This window comes from Sturnira hondurensis, unplaced genomic scaffold (genome assembly GCF_014824575.4).
Source record: "Sturnira hondurensis isolate 20B ecotype Veracruz unplaced genomic scaffold, ASM1482457v3 Scaffold0016663, whole genome shotgun sequence".
NCBI classification, from domain to species: Eukaryota; Metazoa; Chordata; class Mammalia; order Chiroptera; family Phyllostomidae; genus Sturnira; species Sturnira hondurensis.
Window position 1 is genome coordinate 10,887,301 of NW_028089294.1, and position 23,369 is coordinate 10,910,669.

Genomic DNA, 23,369 nt, shown 5'->3' on the forward strand with positions numbered 1-23,369 from the left:
GCAGTTACTCTGGCAGAAGCATGGTGTTATCTCATGGAGGTTTCAACTTGCATTTCCCTGTATTAGCCATTTGGATTGAAAAAACTGGTCTCTTCCAAAATGTAAAAAGAAGAGTTGTAGGTTGATAAGAGGGCTTTCCTTTCCGCCCTCAGGGAGGACCACTTGGTGATTCTCAAAGACGGAGGATGTGCGACTGCCTAGGGGATGTTTTGGGTTGTCACAGGGACTGGGGGAGAAAACAGCAGATGGGAAACTTTCTAAATGTGCGGCAAGTCTCTCTCGTCAGAGAATTGTTCTGCCAAAAGTAGCAATGCCCTCATCGAGAAACTCACACAGAGGTGGCGGAAATATGTGTTTGTAAGTTGAAAGGGGACCATTCTGAAGTAACATCTGAGGAATACGATGGGGTGGAGGTGGCTGTTGGTCACCTGAGAGGACTGGACAGGTTTCCCTCACTGGACGCAGGGTCTGGGTCTTCTGCGTCTGGACAGCCCCTCGCTGTCTCTGAGGCTGTCTTTGGCCACAGGGTAGATGGGAGGCTCGGCTAGAGGCAAAACAGAGACCTAGGCCCCCCAACCCCTGAGTCTGGGCCAAGCAGTTTGGAAACATTAGGTCATTAAATAACCTAATATAACACAGCCTTCCTATTTCAGAACTAGGAAATGAAATGCTAATCTAGTTCAATGAGGCCAGGATCCTCACCATCACCATCTACATCTGTACGGCACTCCAAGGACACTTCACAACAATTCTGGAGTGTGAGCCACAGGGTAGCTATTTCCATTTTATAGAGATAATTTTGTTCAAGATCATAGGTTAAAAGGGAGCAGGGAAACTTCATGGGAGAACTGTGCCACCACAATCCGGCTTTGGTCTACCTAGGACACTAAATTATGGGACCTAGGATAAGTCACTTAATTTCTGTTGATCTCAGTTTTCTTTCCTGCAACCCTAAGGGGCTGAAGCAGATAATCTAGCTAGAACTTCTAGCTCCAGACTCTTACTTCAAAACAATCTGCTGGTTGCCAGGGTGGAAATGACAAGGAAAAATTGGTAACATTCACAGATAATACATTATAAATAGCACAACTGCCCTTATGGGAAATAAACACACTTTCATGTATCTATACTGCGCACTTAACAAAGTGAGTAATAATTTACTGCCGTTTCAGTGATGCACATTTATACAGAAAATGAGACATGTCCAGTAAAACAACCGGAATTAGGTACAAGGTGAGAACAGTACATGAATATCTACACTGTGTGAAAATAGGAAGCTTTTTTGTGATTCTGTGTGCATATTCAGCTTTTGCTGATGGACAGAAATTTCATCAAGTAACTTAGCAGTATAACTGCTCCTTGAAAGCAGAAAGAAATACCTCTTGAGGTAAATACTTTTCCCAGTCAGCCAAACCATTTGGCTATTTAACACAGATCACTTACTTTAGATAAAGGAGGAATTCATTCTCTGATTGGACACAGGTATTCCTTAAACCTCATGCCCCTGAAGTTACACGACAATATCCCACAGGGCGCATTAAAATGCTTGGCTACTTTCAAGGCAATCAGACTTCAGATCTTGAGCCTTCCCAAGTTTCCGAAGGCAGAAAAGTGATCTGCCTAAGAACACATTTGCCCACCTTCCTTTTCTATCTCTCCTTGACTCCATGCCTTCTTCCCCTTTGCAAAGTCAAGTCACCTCTTGCCGATTTGCAATCTTTCTGGGTTTTCTAGGGACACTGCTCTACAAAGTGAAATTCTCCAAGGCACTGAAAAATGAGCAATTGACAAATATCGGTCCCGAGGGACAGTCACAGAAAAAGGTCTCATAAGAAGGCCTAGCTTTGCCAATTAGGTTAGATGGCAGATATTATTCGAATGGAAAAAGCCAACTCTGCAGCTCCGAGACTTCGATGAAAATATGCTTAAAGCACATATCTAATATAAAAACAGCAGAAATAAATCCACTACATCTGGTCAGTTTTTGAAGAAAAAAATGTAGATGTCAGCTTGAAAATGTGTGAGCACATAAGTTTTTCAAAATGATTTTAGGTGATAAGTGAGTAAAAATAATGTTTGAAGAGCAAAATTCTACAGTCATTTTACCCAAAGTAGCTTACACAAAACCCAAGCTTTGTTAGGATTCTGCCAAGAGAAGGGTTCCGTGGACAAACGCCTTTGAGAAACACTGCATATTCTACAAACACAAGCTCATTGAGGAAACCCTCCGAGAAGCCCGTTGGCAAAAACTCCAGGTTTTCTTTAACTTGGTGTATTCCACACACTTGGCCACGGAACCCATTTCACACGACCGTCTACAAACACCCCCCTGAACTGGCAGGCAATGCGGCTCTCTGGGGCTGGCCCCGCAAACTGCCATATGGTTCTCTGTGTGGTTCCGTTTGCTTTGGCCTAGGCCTCACTGCTTCTGGAGCCTCCCCTCCTGACCAGTAACGGTCCCGCCATTATAAAATGGTAATCTAGCATAGGATGGCTTCGATCATAACAGGAGACCAGCCACTGTGGGAGCAACTCCGTTCCTTCCAAGTCTTCTCTCTTCAGGGTAACATGATAAGAGAATTGTCATGAGCCCAGAGAACAGCTTGTATTTATTTTTTGATACATGTGTACTGCATATGGAAGATGCTAACTGCACCCGCGCCTCTGTGGGTCTTGGATTTCAGACTCTAGTCTACAGACACTGCACTACTTTCCCCCGAAATAGTCACAGGCACATGAACCCATCGTGGGCTCTCCTCATCACTCGGGATGCAACAGGCACCTTCCCATCGACTTTACGGGCCCCAGAGACTAAGGCCAAAGAGCTATTGGAAAATATACATGATAACGACTCACTTCACCACTGTCTTTCCTGAAGAAAAGTGAATAAAACAAACAGACATTTCCTTTTTGAATCTCATCCCAGTGATCTGAGCGTGGTAAGAGGACACACCAGAACGCGATTGTAGAGCGGATGGGAACGGGTCCCAAATTGACTTTTAAATGCTGAAATACATTTTGTCATAATATTGACGCTGTAGGAACTTAACTCTTATATATATTAATTAGCCGGGGGAAAACTGGTTTCATTTTATTTCATTTCACTTAAAGTCACAGAACCTGACAACATCAAATGCAGACTTACTGGATTTGGTTACTACCACTGCAAGAAGGAAGTCCTGAACAGGGTGGGTGGGCCCTGAGAGAGGGGGACATAGAGATGAAGCAAGGGAGGGAGGGCGTATACTTAGCACTCAGTACTAATTTAAAAGACATTCATCTTAGCTCCAAGAAAACTTTCTCCAAGACATCTGATGGAAACCAGAAATGTCAACAGAGTAACATATTGTAAATAACAAATTATATCAGCTTTACATCTATTTTGGAAGCTTACACTCACAAGCCACTAGAGCAAACTTCAAATTAGCCTGGGTCCCCTCCAAATGCCTTCACCGTCTTACCATCCACCTGCACCTGCACCTGCACCTGCACCTCCACCTGCGCCTGCTCCCGTATGACGCAGCAGGCCTGCTGCACACTCTCCCACACCTGTGTCTCAGTTTCTTCTGCCCACCCCATCTCCCCTGCCCCATCATCATCTTTTCCAATTACACTTTTTTGAAGGTAAAATGATTCCTACATGGGAAACTTACTGGAAAAAAAACCCACTAAAACCAGCAAGAGCTAGTTCTGGTAATACAATAAATATGAAAACAATGATAATGTTGCTCACAGCCATATTTAATATAAAATAACTGGGCAAAGCCTAAAGACAAATGTCAAGGGCCTGTGTGAAGGAAAACGAGCTACTGAACTGTCCCTTTTCTGTTTTCAAACTTGGGAAGGAAAGGAAATCGAGGAGGAGGGAGGGACACCGTCAATGGGTTCCGAACTGCTAGGTGGAAGGGAAACAGTGCATCCTCTTTGAAAGGGAATGTGCACAAGATGAGGCAAAGCCTGGAAACCAGAAAGTTCTCTTCTAAGCACAGGCACAGAGTCACATAAAGGTTTATGGCCACATATGCCCTTGATAGCACTATATATACTGAGGAAAAACAGAAGCCAATCTGAAAATCTACCTTCAGGGAAATGAGGAAATGAATAATCCTATATCATTAACTGGTAACTGGGATACTATGTCAGCATTACAGTAATTTTTAGAAGATTATTTAATACTATCAGAAAGTCCTGGCCGACATAGCTCAGTGGATTGAGCACAGGCCTGCGAACCAAAGGATCGTGGTTCGATTCCTGGTCAGGGTACGTGCCTGGGTTGCAGGCCAGTTCCCAGCAGGGGACTCACAAGAGGCAACCATACATTGATATTTTTCTCCCTCTTTCCTTCCCTTCCTCTCTAAAGATAAATAAATAAAATCTTTAAAAAATAGTATCAGAAAGTATTTATTATATATGAAGTAAAAAATGGTTTTCACAGCTGTCTATGAAATTTCAAATCTCTCTGTCTCTTTCTATATATAGAGAGAGAGACAGAGAGATTTGAAATTTCATATGTATATATATACATATATATATGTAAATATATACATAGAGAGAAAGAAAAATAAATATATATATAATATATATATATGACTGGCAGAAAATACAGCAAAATGTATCAAATTTTGTAGGAGGCGATGGTAATTTTTATATTTCCCTTTATATTAGTTTCTCTCATTTCTAAATTTTAAGCAATAGGTAAGAATTATTTTTATAAATAGAAAAGACAATGTGATTTTTAAAGGAATATGTTTTTAAATGCTGTCTGTGGTTTTCTAAGTAGATGGGAACTTTCCTCTGAAACTATATACTATTTGGTTCATTTCGTAAAATACTACGTGCTACCTTGATTTTTTAATTATGTGTAAGAGCAGCGACCTTCACCAGGGTAAGAGTTCAGCCTTATGACAGTCTGTATTTCTCAGAGTGCCCTACCTAAGTCACCATTAAATGTCTGTGACACGGATGGGTAAGTGTATGAATGGTAGATGGTCACCAATGTACATTCACAGGCTGCTTACTTAGAACAGGCAAAGAGACCTTACCTGTGCATAACAGATTATACAGTTTTAATCTTTCCTGAAAATTTTTCCATACACTAAAAAAAATTATAATATATACACATTAGCATAACACCATATTCCAATATTGGTTTCTTGAATGAAAAAAATCTTGATATGAAATGTTAAAAAAAGGGTTACACAGTGAATTCACGCTTCCGCACCCCCTCCCCATTCCAAACACATACCAACTACAGGTAAATTCTTTTAAAAGATCAAAAATTGAGACAATTGTCTGTCTCAGTGAACCTGAAATGGCAAAGACGTTCATGATGGTGGGTGGGGCCGTGGAACCTCTGGGCTGCTCTCTGGAAATGAGTAGGGACGGCCAGGAGTTAGTAATCGGGGTAAGAAGCTAAAAGTACCCCCGCAAAAACCCCTCCACGACAACCGAAGCCTGGGACAACAGCCCCACAAAGCACACTGTCAGGAGCTCACTTACAATCTGGCTTTAGATCGGGCGCACAGAGAGAAAAAGGCAAGAAATGGGGGAGATACAGTAAATTGTCCATTCAAAGTGAGCATATGAACTCAGTTAAAAAGATGTAATGTGAGGAAAGCCAATGTGTCAATGATTTGAACAGGAATCGTCTCCGGATCACAGTAGTTTTATGAAATGCTCTGACAAAGATTTTTAAAGATTTTTTTAGCATGCTTAGATAACTAAGTGAATGAATACATTTTTAAAAAAATTTAAAAAGAGATAAGAATAGGTATCTATGAAAAATAATTAGAAACTTCAGAAATGAAACACTCTTACAATTAAAAATGTAAGAGGTGGAATAGTCTAGATGGGCAAAGTAAAGCAGGAATTTAAAAACTGGAAGGCAAAAGAATAAAAGCATGAAGGACTGTTCACAGACATGAAAAACCCAGAGGTCCAGTTCTCGTCTATTGCAGCTGAAAGCACCGTGGAGAAGCAATATTGTAAGAGATGATATCTTCAAATTTCAGGAAACACATGAATCTTCAGATTGACAATGTATTGTCTACTGGGTGAAAATCAACATAAATCCAAAGGGGGAGACATCATGATAAAACTAAAGAACATAAAGAATTAAGAGACCATCTCAAAAAAGAGACAAGACAGATTATCTACAAAGAAGTATCAAAACTCCAGAAGTCCGATGACATTGGTGTAACATCAAGATCACTGCTGAGAAACAACCAGTAACCTAGAACTGTATACCTGACCAGTTTCACCATAAAAGGAACTCAAAATAAGAAAGTTTCAGACACGTGAAGTACACACTGCTCAGTGTGCCTGAGAACTGTTAAAGGATATAATCTAAAAGTACAGATTTGGCAAAATACAGGATACCCAATTAAATTTGAATTTTAGATTAAAAAACGAATGCCTTTTACCATAAGCATATCCTGAATTATTTATTGTTTATCTGAAATTCAAATTTAATTTGTTTTCCTGTATTTTATCTTGCAAATCTACCTCAAAAGAAAATGTGAACCCAGCAAAACACAGGATACAAGAAACTATACTGAGAGCAAAAACAGGTAAAATGGCAGTAAGTTCACGTAACTATTAATTCTATGAAAAAAAACCTCTCTATGTTTACATTATACCTTTAAAATAATTATAAAGTAATGACCTGTCTAAGCCATAAATGCAGTTTCTTTTAAATATGCAAGACGTTGTCATAAATGGCCTTTGGATATTTTCACATTAAAAGCAGTCTGTTTTCCCAGCATGCATTGCAGAGCCTGTTCTACTATACGTGGTGCATGCAATCAATTATAGGAGCCTTGCCTGAAAGTTACAAAGCATTTCGTCTTACCTGACCTGCACCATGCCACAGGCCACATTCTTTTCTCCAGCCAAGAAGGTTTTCTTGGGGGGCTCACCTGCACTTTCTAGACTTCTAAGACACTCAGAGACCAGTCTTTATGTGCTCACCCTGTTGCAGCCACAATCAATTTGTCTGGTAATCATTAAGAGGTCTGAAATGCAAGCTACAATTCAGGTGAGCCCTTGGTAACCAGAAAGTCCTATGAATGGCTTACTTATATGGACTATTAATCAAGACTGTTGAGTCTCATTCCATGTCCGAGGCAGGCCCTTGGAAAAGAGCGTGCATTATCTTTTTCTACAGTCCAAATAAAATTCAATTTCAGATGCACTTTGAGGAGCTATCTAAAAGGAGCCCTACAGTGGAAGTTTTGGTAATGGGCATTATTGTGCCCTAATGTATCTGTTCTGTAAACGCACGGCGTGGAAGCCGAACAACAGTGTGATAAAGTGACAGCAAAAGAAAGCCACATGGACAGCTCTTTCCTATCTGCCTCCACAGGCTCCTGAGGTCAGCTTGAATTCAGCTGGTTGGGACAGAGAGTAAAGCAAATTACATCCTGCTGATTCGAGCTGATTTAATTACACTAAATCCAAGGGCAGGGACGGTGGCTCATTCATCATTCATTACATACGCCTGGTCTGCAGCTCGGGAGGGCTCTGCCAGTTAATGTTCATGTTGTAAACACTGAATACTTCTAAGAATTCTCAAGATTATCCATGAAAATGGAATGTATGTATACCAGTACCCAGAAGTACGGACGCTTTCTAGGTGTGCACTTTGGCACTGACCTCAGCAGCTGGACACATGCTAAAAACGTAGAAAATAATGCGAAGTTGATTTTATACCTACAGTCATGAACCAGGTACGTGATTTTAGTAAATCAAAAGAGATATTTGCTTTTAGTAAAAGGTTTCGCCAAATAGATTGGTCCCCAAGTGCTCTCTGAGACAAATTCTACTCTAAAAACTTAGATTTATACCTACTTTAATAACTCATTACATGGCAAAGTCACGGGCAGGTGAGAGGATTCAACGTTCAGGGAAAGACTTAGCTTTAGAGGAAAGCCATGTGAACACAAGAGGTTCCTTCTATCATCACTGCCATGATGTATTTTCATTCAGTCCTCATTCAATATCAGACCTGCAGCACACTAATAAACTGACAAATGACAAATGTCACTCTAGATGCATGAGCAAACAGAATTGTGTTGTTTGCTATGAGAAAGAAGCAAATTATAACAACCCCGTAACGCTGAGGGTAGTGAGGCAGGTTTCGGGGCTCCCCATGTGTGTGTGTAATAAATCATTCATTTGAAAAGATAATTGCAGCACCGCATGAGAGAAGAAAAAAAAACAACTTTGAGGGCAGTGATTTGAAAGCTCCTCAAATTAACTTGTGCACAGTTGGTTCTTTGTTACCAAGTACACATTAGTGAGAGTTGTATCAGGAACATTAGCTCACTTCATTGAAGGAAATAATGTAATTCTAGTTATTAATCATTTTAATTGTAAATGTGCTTGGTAAACGGAGCAGACATTTGACTGTGAGAACAGTGTGGAATGCTGAATGGGCTCCTTTTGAAAACTGCAGGACAACAGCGTCAAAAAGCTTCAAGGCTCTAGGAACACTGAGTGTACATATGTAACATGAGAAAGTCCTATTTAATTTTGCTGTCCAATTATATCACAAAGGGAGTGAAATTAAGCCCTTCTCTCACAAGCAATTTAAATAGATTATACGGAATGAAATCATATTATTTTACGAGTCAATCTTCTCTGGAGTGTAATTTAGCGGTGCCTTTTTGAGGTACCATGAAATAGAATTGTCTGTGATACTTTACTCTGGAATCCATACCAAAAAGTGTAGCACTGGTTTTGCCAATAGCCTCCTGAGACAAATGTAAGCCAGGATTTGGTGTTACCGACCATCAGTGCAAATGGCCGAGGAGGAACTGTCTGCTACGCTCCATACGAACAGAACTTGCTGAAGGTCACTTCATACCAGCCATACCAGCAGAGGGAAATAAAAAAAAAACCTCCAGCAAGTATTTAAAAGAGTCTCCATTCTATTTTTGTTCAACGAGGTAACAAGTGATTACTTGCAAATTTTCACTTCTACTTCTACAGTATTTTTATAAATAGGAAGTCTTAGAACCTTGAACTAGCCAGTAGAAAGAATATATTAGATAATCTTCCCTTCTTAGTAAACAAAACCAAGTAAATGTTAATTGCTTTGACTTCTATAATGTTAGGTCCACCACACCTGGTACATCTTCTGTGGAAGTTAGTTGGCATCCACATCAGTGATACGTCTAAGATACACATACACACACATACATATGTATCATGAAGGAGGCCACACTGCACATAGAAACAGGGAGTTTGCACGATGAATCCCGGCTGGGCCTCTTTTTACCTATGCGACCTTCAGAAAGCTACTCTTTACGCCTTGGTTTCTAACTGCAGTTAACAATGTCCAAATCCTGGCCTGCCCCAGGGAAACATGTATATTCTTTGGCATTTAACACCTGGGAAAATGAGGATCACCTGACACTCTGGAGCGTCGCTAACAACTAGCCGTGAAGGATTATAACAGTGAAGGATAAAGAAGGACTCTCCTCTGTCTACGGCCTAATGGACAAGCCTAAGCACAGGGGACACTTCAGGAAACTACAGGTGTGGGGGCTAAAACTTGTCTGACAGACAAGATGTCGCTTCTTTCTTCTCATGCACAGCCTCCATCCCAGGAGACAGAGTGATGACAGCAGCGGGGAACTAGAATGTCCCGACGGGGTTATCTAACCTCAGGTGCAGCAGGAGACAGAAATTCCCTACAGCCTCCCCTCCATGTTCAGGAAGCCCGTACTGCCTGTGGACCTTCAGGACAATGTGGGGGACTCTGTTCCCCCAGAGAAATGACTTGTAGTTTTAATTACGCCCCCTGTAACATCACTCTATTGACTTTGGCTTTTGAAACAACTCATAAAAGTCTTGTTTTGTAAGACAGTTAATCAAAAGTTTAAAGGCACATTTACAAACATTGAAGGCATGTTTATAAATCAGCCATTAGAGTTCTCTTTGGTCTATGCTTCTCCTAGCCAAGTATTCTCAGGTCTCCGGGCCCTTCACGGGCTTGGTTGACCTTACTGGTCGAAAGACAATGAACACCAAATACCCAAACCCCAAATTCAGTCTCACTGGCAAGAGTACAAGGTCATTGCTTCTAATGCCCTGCTCATTTTACTTCTATGAATACACTCTAAAATAGGGCTGGGCTTTCCACACAGATTGTCATCCAAACCTGTGACACTGTGACGTGGTTCACACCACAATATATACATTTATCCATCTACTCATTCCCCGTGAAGTGCTGACCCCGGGCTAACTGCTCTCTCCAGCTCACCTTGCTTGTACCGACCTCTGCTGTGGGCTGGAAATGAACCGGGCAGAAGCGCCCTGGATGGTTCATACTTAGCTACATGGTTTCACCTACTGCCTACTTAACAGGTGTTCACTCTGCTGTCTAAGGCCCGGACACTTCGAGGTGGCCAGCAATACTCCGAGAGAAAAAAGGGAACTCTGCTGCTGAATCATGTGTCAGCAAAGAAGCAGTACTACTAGGTACACATGTGTGCTCACATGTGCACATGCATGTATGTGTCTGTGCCAGGAAAGGAGGTGACCGGCATGGAGACCACCAAGTGACCTGTGATATAATCCAATCTCCTGTGGATTCCATTGCAAAGTAACAGGAGGAAAGAAAGTTCCACAAAATTTAAATGGTAGTGAAGCAATTCTAGCAACCATACACTGAAACTCTCTATTCCCACGTGGCTAAACGGAGTGAGCAGGAGGTGATTTGCTGCATGACCTTCACCTGCTGGGCTGAATGAGCCAAACATGCCAAAACAGCTCAGGTCTCCAAAAAGCTAAAACAACTGTTGCGTCCATACCAATGAATTCAATTCAGTTAAACTTACCTTGACAAAAGGTGTTGTTAACCCTCTTAAAACCTTGTAAACATTCCATCATTTGGTTATATCCATGATAAGCTGTAAGGGAAGAAATAATTCTTTGTTATGCATGTAGTTTAAATTCTTACAGTCCTAAACTAGTATATGTGATAACTAAAGCCATTTAAGGAAGCTGTGGTCTTACTCTCATTTCTAAGATATTAATTCAATGTATATTCATTTCTTTCATTATCCTTGTTTCTCAGTACACTTTATATTTTGCATTAGCTATAGCCTCAATTATTTGTCAGTAAATGCTGATTATGTTAAATGAAAGAATCATAAAACTATTTTATATTTTCTTCCCATTAGCAATTCTTTGTTTATATGACAAAGGACGGCTTCCTCCCCAGTGATTCGGTACAGGCATTTGAATCTTCTTATCGCAGGCAGGGTCTGCCTGGGACAGTCCTGAGTTATGCCTGACATTCCAGCAAAGTCCATTAATGGCCCTCCATTTCACTCTCGAAAGTGTCCCAGTTTAAACAGTACATTCTAGGCTCGCCTTAACTGCAGGGTCATATTTTCTAGTTATGAGCTGATTCTTACGAACCTGGAAAGAACAGGAGGTGATGGTAAGAAGCTCGGAGATACAAGCGGCTCCTGTGATCAGCTGTGTGGACTCACCGCTGAGAAAACTCGTTGACAATACACATGTTGCAGTCACCAACTCACTAATCAAACCCTATTCGCCGAAACTTGGACACTCTAACGTGAAACATGAGCGACTTCTTAACATAGCTGATATAACAATAACATCATCTCTGGGACCAAGCAAACCTAGGTTCAAATCTTGGATCTGCCTATCGACAACTCTGCAACCTTTGGAAATGAGCTTCCTGGGTTTCAAATGGCAATTCTGTACAATGAGAGTATCACGCCCACCAAGCATGTCACGGCTGTGGTGGAGCCTAGAGAGAATTTATGCAAATGCCCGCAACACTGCCTGACAAAAGCAAGCACTCACTAAATAACAGATGACATCGTCATTTCCTGAAAAGAGGTATCCTTTTATTAAAAACATAATGAGCAGCCCTGACTGGTGTGGCTCAGTGGGTTGGGTCTCGTCCCGCAAACTGAAAGGTCGCCGGTTTGATTCCTGGTCAGGGCACATGCCAGTTTGCAGGCCAGGTGCCCAGTTGGGGGCATGTGAGAGGCAACCGATGATGTTTCTCTTGCTCATTGCTGTTTCTCTCCCTCTCTTTCTCCCTCCCTTTCCCTATCTCTGAAAATAAATAAATAAAATGATTTTTAAGAAATAATGAGCAGCAGAAAAAAGGGCATAATCACGATAGGTTAAACTACTAAAAGAGCTGAAGGCACAGTAGAAAGGGAAAGCTAAAGTAAAAACACAACACACACGCACAAAACGTTATTATGGAAAATGGAATTATTTTGCCCCCAACACAAGTTCTTTATTCTCAGCACTAATGGGACAGGGTGAGTATTTACTAGTGTCGTTCCTCTCCTCCATTGCCACCTGGACTTCTCTCGCTCACCCCTAGACGGAGCAGCAGGAAGCGTGCCACCCTCCGCAGCCTTCCACGAACATACACAGTCGGTGAAGGGCAGTTAAAAAAGGGCAATGGTTTTCAACGTTTTATTTTTATTTTATTTTATTTTTTGTGTATTCATTTAAACTTTTTAATTTTTAGAGATTTCTGTTTTTTGGTTCTCGGGTCAAACAACATGACCTGTATTGTTAGGATTTGAAAATTTATTGACTCTTTCTTGTAAAATAATGTAAACACTATTGTTAAAAGATTTATATCATAAGATACAGATTCTCAGAGCAAATGAAAGCAGGGAGTCTAACTAGGGTCTACCTAAATCCAATAACATCATCTTAAAAAAATATTTTTAAGAAATAATTTTGGAGTTGAAATCCAAACTCCACGCTCTTTAAATAACACCACTCCTAAACAGCCCTTTAACAGCTTCGCAGCATAGTTTTAGGCAAACGGATCTTTCAGCAAAGAGGGACCATCACGCTCAACCCACTCGCTGGAAGTCCACACTGCCCATCCCTATCGAATCAGGATACAGAGTCCACTGGGGACACCCTGTAGCACTCAATGTCCTTATTTGTGTGACTTTTCCCCCTAACTGGAGAATTCATTGATTATCAGAAACTTGAGTGGGTATTTCCACAAATTGGTCCTCTAAAAGAAGAAAGTAATACAAATAAAATAGTGAAACTAAGTGAAATTAACTCTAGGCATCCGAAGACTTAGAGAACAGGTAAGTTTGAGAGACAAGGAAGTCCAAACAAGAGACAATTATTTTTAAAAAATTATTAGAATGAAAGAACAGTTTGGAAAACAAACATAAGGAGCAGTGATGCTAAGAAGCAGATCTGGTTGAGAATATCAACCAAACCAAATAAAAATGATCCAGTCGAAGCAAATGAGAAATTCCTTGCCCCATGAAGTATTTTTAAAAAACTATAAAAATCTTCAGTTTTACAAGGTGAAGAAAAATGACTGAGAAAAATATCACTTGCTTTCTTGAAAAAACATGATGAATGAGTGTAAAAACATTCTACCTAAATCAAGTTATCTTTGTCTTTCTATAAAAATATTAGAAATCAGCCTTCCAGAGTCAATACTACATATAAAAGCCAAAGATACAAACTATAATTGAGAATAAAGTAAGAGGAAGATGTAAATCTTCCTCAAATTAACATGTTCTGAAAAGCAGATTCTAGAGACTAATCAAAGCATGCGCGTGTCGATACAGAGTGACGTCACTGAGAACTGTGACAGTGTACAAGCGTGACGAGGAAGGAAAGGGGACAGTACCGCGTCCGAACCGTTATACGTTGCTCTTTTACCAATCAGCAGCCAACTGTTTCTTCATCTGAGCTGTTTTTTCTTCATTGAATTTTGAAAACTTAGAATATAACAGCACTTACAACAGAAGTTGCAGCTGTTGGTACAAATCCCATTTAAGAACTTTATTCTTTTCTTCGTTTTTTATTGTATTTTTCCCACTGTCATTTACCCCCTTACCCCCTTTTCCATCTCTGCTCACCTCCCTCCCCACTAGCAGTCACTGATTCTAACCTAAGAAGTCACAACTGCACCGACTTTTTATAGGGTCTGACACATACAATAATTATCATTTTAAAAGCTATCTTGTTTTCTCTTCACCTGAGAAAATAGAGCTTGTTTTATTTAGCACATCACATGTTCAAAGATTTTTTTAAAAAATTGCAATTCAACTGAAGAAGGCAACTGATAACCGTACTTATTTAAAAAAAACCAGAAAGGGTATGAAACTGCTCTCCGATCTGTAAGGCTTCTGGAAATGCCAATTATTGCAACGTGTTCTACAATTCAGTAAGAGTTCTTGGAAAGTCTAATGTCTCACCATGAAAACGGTAGTTAGTCATAAGGAAACAAATGCGCTACATGAGCCCGCAAAGGAATGAGGAAATGTCACTTACATGGCTTCTTGGGGCATTTCTGGCATTTGTGAAAGCCCCAGGAGGTCCCCACGGTTCCGCAGCAGTCCTCCTGCTTCGAGAGGCCAGGGAGCGCTTTGCCACACTGCAATGACAGGTGTGTGACACGCAGGTTAGTCAGGTGCCGGACGCCCAGCTGTGGGGCATGGCTGTGTTTCAGCCACATTACAAAAACAGTCCTGTTGTTACCAACAGAACTGGGGGAGACCTCTAAAACTTCAGAACAAAACACCGTAGCAGAATAAGGATGGCACTGAAATGAAGGAGCATATTTTCCAGAGCTTCCCAGCTAGAGTCTTACGGAAACCCGTCCCTGCTTAGGGCACGTTGTAAAACTTGTTTCCAATGCCTTTTGTCTTAACAAACCCCCCAAACTAAAAGATCAATATAAACTTTTACAATTTTAGTTTCAACTCTCTGTTGACATCTCTCCCATGGATCATCAGGTTACAGACCTCTAAGGGCGTGGCAGGTGTGTAAACCTTGAGAAGGTGGCACAGACCCCATTTACAAGAGGCTGCTGGTCTTCCTATAACACCACGGCCCGGGCAGGGAAAGAACAGGAGAGGACAATACAAGAAACGGTCACTGGCCAAGCCAGGTCAGCTCTGGCAGAGGCCAAGGCGGCCAAGCGAGGAAGACACCGGCAGGTTTAAACAAGACCAGGAGGCAGAAGAGCCAGGCTCGGAGGCTGCTGGAAGAACTCAAGCTGTCAAATGTAAAGATCCATTCCATGATCTTGGCTAACCACGGGCGGTCAGAAGAGGCGGAGAGGCAGGGGCCTGAAGTGAGACCAACTCAACGGGGTTGGGAAAGGTCTAAGGAAACAGAGCCTACTCTGTGTTCCAACCCTGAGGGCAGCTGTGCAGGACTGGGGGGTGGGAGGGAGGCATGTGTCCACACCCCGCATCTCAGCGGCCAGTCCCTCGGTCTTCATCTGCCGCAACCTCTACAAAACCCCCTCAGCGGTTTCAAGAGTCATCTCTCCAAAGACGAGTCCAACCACATTCCTCCACTGATGGAACACCTTCAGTGCCTGCCATGGTCTGAAAACTGCCAGCTCCCTGGTATGACATAGAACAGCGGTCCCCAACCTTTTTGGCACCAGAGACAGGTTTCATGGAAGACAATTTTTCCCCAGACCAGGATTGGGGAAGGGGGATGGTTTCAGGATGATTCAAGTGCACGACACTCCAGCTCACCTCCCGCTGTGCAGCCTGGTTCCCAACAGGTACCGATCCACAGCCCAGAGATGGGGGACGCCTGACATAGGAGATTTTTTCCTATTCCTGCCTTGGACAATTTTTCTGACTTTCTCTCTGTCCCCCTTCGCCTCTCTACACCCATGCTTCAGGCACACCAAAGGATGACAGTTTTCTAAACTGTCTCCAAAAGTCATCTCTACTCTCTCTGACGGCCCTCCCTTTTTTCTTTGCCCAGAGTAACTTTCTCTATCTCGTGGGCCCCAGCTCTGAAGATCCACCATGTGAAGCCTCAAGTCTCAGTGTTAGCAAGTTGCTACGTCCTCTTTACTCCACGGCACTTTCTACACAGTCCTGCAGCCTCCGCAATGTATTTTAACCTCAATGTAGATGTATCTCATTTATCTTTCTATCCCAATACACAGTGCACATCACAGATGTTCAGTAAATGAAGGAAGGGAGGAACAAACAAGTTGCCATCCACCCAGGCAAGCAAGGGTTCTGAGAAACCCAATGGCAATGAGCAAGTGCACCGAGGCTAGTGAGCAGGACAGCGTGACAGAAAGTCCGGGCAGGTGGTGCGCCTTCAGAGGGTGGCCAGTGGTAGAGACCAGTCACCTGGCAGGCCTCTTTCCCACCAGGTCCAGGCAAGCAGCATTTGGGTTGAGGCTCTAAGTGGCCAAATTATAAAACAAAATCAGAGGTGGCCCAGCACAGTTAATGAAGTTTTAATTACATCATAGCTTCAAAGTCTTTAGGTTTTTCTTTTATGGTATTTAACAGTTCCAACAGGATGTTGTCCGCCCTCCAAAAACGCTGTATGCTGAGAGAGAAGGAGAGGGAACACGTAAGCGAAATGGGGAAGACACATACTGGCTGGACCCAGGTAGGACCCAGGCCCCCTCAGCTTAATCACAGAAGGCTTAAATCCGAAATGCAAAGCAAGGAACAGGGAAGAGGAAGCAATGCTCCAGGCACAAGACTAGAAACAAGTGGTTACGTTAAGGTGAGAAGGTGAAGGGACTGAGAAGTGCAGACTGGTGGTTACACAGTAGTCATGGGGATGTAAGGCACAGCACAGGAAATACAGTCAACGGTATTGTAATAACTGTGTATGGGGCCAGGTGGGTACTGGAAATATCAGGGGGAACACGTTGTAAAGTAGATGATTGTCTAACCAACAGGCTGAACACCTGAAACTAACAGAAAATAATATTGAATGCAAACTGTGATTGAAAAGAACTCTTTAAAGAAAAAAGTTGTTTTTAAAGGACACAGGCCTCCACCATCCAATTCCGCTGTCCCAGTGTGCTTCCCATTTACATCCAGCTGTATCAGCCAGACTTCAGGGAGACACCAGTGCCCATCACGCACTGATTGTTCTTGAACATGACCCTTTAGGTTCTTCCCTTAATAAAGCAAGGCTCTCAACACTTGCTGATTTTATACGCTCACAATTTTAGTAGCAGTTAGAATCCAATTTTCACCTTGGATTCCTAGAATGTTTCATTTGGTAGGGCAAAAATAAATCATTCCTCTCTACCAGGCCTCAAAAAGGTACGAGGTTTTCATTACCGGACTCGGGCCACTCTATTCCATGGCCTTGTTTTTGCAGGTCCACAGCCAAGGGCAGCACCAGCCATCCAAATCGATGAAATAAATGGCCATGTAGGTGGTACCACGACACCGCGTTCTTCCCAAAACCAGGTCTGCACAGTATGAGACTGGGCTGCAAGGGATGAAGGCATGCTCACAGCAAGGCATGAAGTTCTGCGTGTACCCCTTTAGTCTTTGAACTGTGAGGAGCTTTCGACGTGCTGTCAGAAACTCCACCTGGGAGACCTCTGCAGCCATACTCAGGGCTCTCACACACTTGACTACCCAACACTATAGGTCCTCCCTGGAAACTGGAATACATCTAGAGGAAAAGAAGGTAAAAGAATTATCTCCTCTCTTCCGTGTCAAAAGGCTGTACTGGAGAGAACCACATAGAAGAGGATGCTAGCATTCAGAATGCCCTTCTTTCAGACTGGAAGGTTCTGCTTCTCCATGACACATAATCACATGGCCACAGACTGAGTCTGCCTAACTGCATGTTTATGCCCAGCCCGAGGTGAGTTTGACAAGTTAAAAACACAAATGGAATTTCTCCTATGTGAATCATTCACCACAGTTTCAGAGAAAGCCAGTGTCTCGTTTCAAGGCATACCTTGTGCATAAGCAACCCAGAAGTGTGCTGCGTTTACAGCCCAGTGTTTGGCTAATTCGAGTCAGAAAGAAAAGCCCGTCCTGTCAAATGAGCAATGTGCTGTAGCTCCTCAAAGAATCCACACAACTCTGGGCTGCAGAGGAAGGGGCCCTGGAACCCCACACATCCAGGCTGGGGCTCAGCAAATGCATGACCCACCTAGAGCAGTGCAAGCACAACGGTGAAGGTTCTGGCAGCCAGGCTGCCTTCACCTCTCTGTGGGGACTAGGAAAAGAGTACCTTCGGGGATGTGTTCTATACCAGGGAGCATGCGGGTACAGCTGGTGTGCCGTGTGGGTACAACCTGTAATGTGTTATGACTGCTGGACACTTGCTAGGCCCTCAGACACATGAAAAAACTCAGATATTTCACTAGTAAAAGGGCCACTCTATGAAGACGGCCACCATACCAAGGACTAGAATTTAGTCCTTTACTAATTACTAATGGGTGCCTTTTTTAAAATGGTAATACCAAAATACCCTTATGAATTAGCTCTATCACATAAATATTATTTTACTTTATTGTCATTATACAATGAAGGATAAAATATTCTGAGTGTGAGTAAAGACCGTTTTCTCAAAGAGAATATGGCACTGAACCAAGAAACAAAATGTTAAAAATCATACAGATTCTTTAACTCTTTCTAGAGACTGCACTGCGGTCACACACGAAAAGAGAGAATGCTGACTCACTGCAACTCCAGCGAGAGTACGCGGGAGCATGTCGAGGCAGGACCTGAAACAGGACAGGGACTCAACTGCTGTCCTGGGGAGAAAGATTCCAAAGAGACGGAGCAGCTCTAGCTACGCCAGGGTCCACCACCAACTGGGAGGGGACCCAGGGTGGCTGGGTAGGAGGGAAGCACAGACCAAGGCAGGCCAAACACACAGAAACAGCGAGTGAGTGGGGAAGGCAGAGAAGGAGGTGGCGCTGAACAATGGGGTTTTCCAAACTTGCGATTCCATTCGGATTTGAAGATCAAAACTTACCAAAAGACAGGGAAAAGGAAACATCCAGTTTCTTTTCTCAAAGCAAAAAAGTTTTAGATTGCTTCCAATTAAATATTTGGCATCTTCAAAATAATAGCAAACACAGAAATACTGATAGAGAAGAAGAGAAAGATGAGGAAACAATTAAGTGTTTTTATTAATGTATAGTTGTTGTTTTTTTACATCTGGCACTTCTCAAAAGTAAGTAAGAATTATTGGAATAGAGTGTTCACTCACAGGTAGAAAAAGGAAGAAATTATATTTAAGATAAACATGATCAGTAATCATCAAAGAACAAAAAATAAAATTGAATAATTATTAAAGGCCCACTGGCTATTCTTCTCAAACAAATAGCAGAAGGGAACTGAAGCTCTGAACAGATTAGCTCTTTTCCCAAAGAGAGATGTCCTAACACAAAGCAACTGCCTGGGCCTCTCCACGCTCAGAAGAGTTAGCGCTTGATGAGTTGAGAAACTGCGCTCTCCACACAATCATGTTCCCAGTGGGCCCCATGAACACTAGTATAGGATAGCAGTAGCTGAGAAAAGGATAAGAGCATAGCTTTTGAACTTGGACCAACATGGACGCAAGTCATCACTTGACCAATTACCACCTGCATGACCACAGGCAAAACTCTCTCAGCCTTTGCCTACTTCCTCCTCCATGAAACGGCATTAAAAATGTCCATGTTCACAGAGCTCTCAAGAGGACTGAGACAATACATCGGAGACAGATTCCACATCCAACAGCCACGTGGCCAGCATGCCCTGGGCTCGCATTCAATATTAGATTCCTTTCTCTGGGGCCCTCACTTAAAAACCTGGGCTTATCTAACAAAGGACCAAGGACTCTACCAGTTACTTGATATACAATGCCCCAGAGTCAACTTATGAAGAAGTAACATGTAAGTCAATAATTAAGTTAGATATAAAAATAAGTAAAATATTCTTAGGATTTTGCTTGAAATGCTCAGGTTTTCACAAAAGTGAAAAAAAGGCTAGTAAAAAAAGTGCTCAGAAAATAAATGTTGTGAATGATTCATAATTATATAGACTTTATTTTAATTCTACTCAAGAAGCATAATATGGTATCAGTGAATTATAATAATTCAACCAGTTACTATCAGTGCTCAAGCAGCAGATGATTTTAATTCGGGGACATCAAGATCTTTCTGGTTATGTGCCATGTCTTGGTGCCAGAAGACCAAGACTAAAAAGCCAAAATCACAAAGCCAACTGTGCATCTCCTCCCCACAAGCATCCGTGACCCAATCGTAAAACAAGGGAGAACACAGGACTCCCTAACACAGATCCCAGACAATATATGGGTCCTTCTGTGCTCACCTAGTGCTACAGACTAACATTTGAGTGCCCCTTCCCTCCAGTTCATATGTTGAAGCCCTGACCCCTAATGTGATGGTATTTGGAGGTGGGGCCTTTAGGACATAATTGGGTTTAGATCAGGTCGTGAGGGCAGGCCCTTATGGTGGGATTAGTGTCCTTATAAGGAAGAGGAGACCAGAGCTCTTTCTCTCTTTGCCATGGCGAGGGCACAGTGAGTAGGTGGGTGTCTGCCAACCAAGAAGAGAAACCTACTAGGAAATGAATCTGTCAGCACCATGGTCTTAAGACTCCCAGTTTCCAGAACTATGAGAAAATAAATTTTGGTCGTTTAAGCAATCCCGTCTATCGTAGATTGTTTTGGCGGCCTGAGCCACCTTATATAGATAGCAATGGTTTCTTGTGAATCCTCTGTTCCCAGAAGGGACGGTTGAAGGGACAGATGGAAGAGGAGAAAGAACACTGGAGTAGAAACAAGAAAGCCTCAGTTTTAGTTCTCACCAACCACAAACACAATATAATATGTGAAGCAAATGAACTCACTTCTCTGGACTTGAACAGTCTCATCAACAAAATTTGAAGGATAGGCTAATACTCACTGATGTGCCTAAAATCTACGACTTCATAGGGGCTCTAGTTCACAGGGGATATTCTGGGAGTTACGGTGGAAGGGCGTCTTGTGTCAGGGCGAGCCTGTGAAGGTCAGTGTTCCTCAAACGCTACCTGCCTCCCTGGTGGACACACTAGAGTCCACGATGGCACCTGCTATCCAGTCCAAACATCACACCCTGACCTGCACCAACTCGATCAGTGATAACCAGAATGGGTCTCCTCGTCTTTACCCTGCCTCATGCCTACCCTCTTTCTGCCAGTCTATACTTAAAAAAAAAAAAGCAGCCCTATCTTCCTGAATGCCACCATGGCTCTTTAATGGCTCCTTTCTAGATTAGACAGTAATTACTAATTATAACAAATTACATATTATTATTATCGATAGACAAAATGTCAGAAACAATTCGAGACGGTCAAGGAGATGCAGATGCTGCTGGCCTTGAGCTGTGACCCATTATGAAGTGACCCATAATTTACGGCCACAGCAGTGTGCCATAAATTATTCCACCTGTGCAGTTGCCATGCCCCCCCCCAAACACACACACACACACACACACACACACACACGCACAGAAGTATCTTATTCCAATGTTCTGCCATAAAACTTTGAGGTATTCTGGCAAACAGAAGTTACAATCTCGGTACAATGAAACTGGCTAAGGGATGTGAATGCCATTTTTGGAAATCTTGGACTCTTTTTCATAAAAACAAGAGTGAGGTTCCTTGTGGGGAAAGTTCCACTGTGTGTCATGCGCTGGATGAATCCAAACTTCTGTCACAGCTCCCCTTTGTTCCTATCATCAGTCTTTTTGCCGTGATATAAACACATCTCTCCTCTGGCAAAGTGACTTTTTGCCCATCTCCCGAGCAAAATGGTAGTTCTCCTGGCCTCTGGACCAACCACGGCTCCAAATTAAACTGAAATCCCCATGAGAGCTCTTCAAGTCCATGTACTAGAACATTAAGTATGTTTATATCCATGTGCCAATACGAAAGAGGGTCCAAATCTCTGAACCCTGTCACCAATGCAGCCACAGCCACATTATTTGATCAACTTGTTCTAAAGGCCTGTTGTCATAAAGGAGAATATTGTACGACGGAGCGCTGGCAGGCTAACAAGCATTGTCTCATAAGAAGAGGAAAATGCTTAAATACTTCCAGATTTTCTAAAAGAACTTGTAAAAAATTTGCTTTGGCTTGAGCAGAACATTCTTTATAAGCAAGGTTTTTTTAAAAAAAAAATCCACCCAGCTTTCTTTTATTAGAGTAATTAAAACAATGTTAGGTATTTGGGGGTATCTTATACAACCATAATCCTCTGATATTTCAGGCTATTGATTTTATAAAGTATCGACTGTGACTAGGGCATTAACTGCTGGAAAGGTACCCACATCGATTTCTGAGAGTGTATTTGTTTAAAGCCTGCTGAAGCCAAACCATGGGCTTCAAGGAATTCCAGACAACTACTTTAGTTTACAAAATGGTATTTTAAAAGTTACACCAAGGCAAAAAAGGTTTTAAAGTAACATACAGAAGGAAAAAAAATCTTAAGCGTGAAACTTCTGAGTTGACATCTTTTCTAAAGAAATGGTCAAATTTGGGCTGCCTTTTTCCTCCACCTCTACAACGATCTGAGCATTTCAAAAGTCTACCAGGCTGTGATATATGTGTCTTCCTATTCTTCAATTACAAAGAGGGTAATTAAGTATTGGCATGACTGTATTTCTGACATGCTATTAGCCATCCCTTGCAGCAAAACAACACAAGTCACATCATAAATCCTAGTACTACATGGTGAAAATACAAAATGTATTTTAAGTTCCATTTATTTTAGACACAAGAATGTGTCTAAAAAAGATCTATTTGAAATGAGGGAGGAAATAAAGACGGGCACATAGGCATGTTTACTGTTACTATGGCAACCAGATCACTCCCAAATAATAAGCATATAAAGACCTCTTCTCCCCAATGCTTATTTCTACAACTGTATTGGGAGAAACACTTCTATATTAAACTTCAACGTCTGTCCGTTTCCTCTTTGTCTACGTAGAGCTACTGAAAGGAACAAAAACTATTTTGGACCTCACAGCACGATGTAAATTATAACACGTGCTTCTGGGACCTCACAGCACGACGTAAATTATAACACGTGCTTCACTGTTAAGCTTTCAGTTTTCTGTGTCTTATCCAAGTACACAGTACTCAAAACTAATGATTACTTGTGGTCTGGTTGCAAGTAGTGTAGATAAACTGAATGCCACAATCATACTAGTAGCTTTTCCTAGTTCTCTGCAAGCAGGAAATCACGTCTGTCCTGACCACTGCCCTGCCACTTGGCAGGAACATTTACAACTCACCTAAGAACCACTTGCCTCCCCACTAGTCCCGGCTCCCTAACTGTATGAGTCAGCTGGGGCTGCTATGACAAAGTATTACACCATTGACTGAGACAGAGGGGGGGTAGGGGAGGGGCTTGAACAACAGACATTCACTTCCTCATCTCTCTGGAGAGTCGAAATCCAACCTCGAGGTGCCGAGCAGAGTCAGTTCTGGTGAGGAGTCCCTGTCTGACCTGCAGGAGGCCGCCCCCTTGTGTGTCTTCAACATGCAAAGACGACAAGCTCGCCATGTCTG

The 23,369-nt window shown here is 42.2% G+C and overlaps 1 protein-coding gene across 11 annotated transcripts in view; it reads right to left on the bottom strand.

Annotated features, from left to right (window-relative positions):
• LTBP1 (latent transforming growth factor beta binding protein 1) overlaps positions 1–23,369 on the bottom strand; it is a 357,682-nt gene that overhangs the window by 139,873 nt on the left and 194,440 nt on the right. For all 11 annotated transcript variants that reach the window (XM_037066591.1, XM_037066593.1, XM_037066590.1 and 8 more), the window contains 2 exons: positions 14,326–14,428; positions 10,845–10,916 (listed from right to left, as the gene is read on the bottom strand). In XM_037066591.1, coding sequence (XP_036922486.1) covers positions 10,845–10,916; positions 14,326–14,428 — 175 coding nt within the window. The remainder of the gene's footprint in view (positions 1–10,844; positions 10,917–14,325; positions 14,429–23,369) is intronic.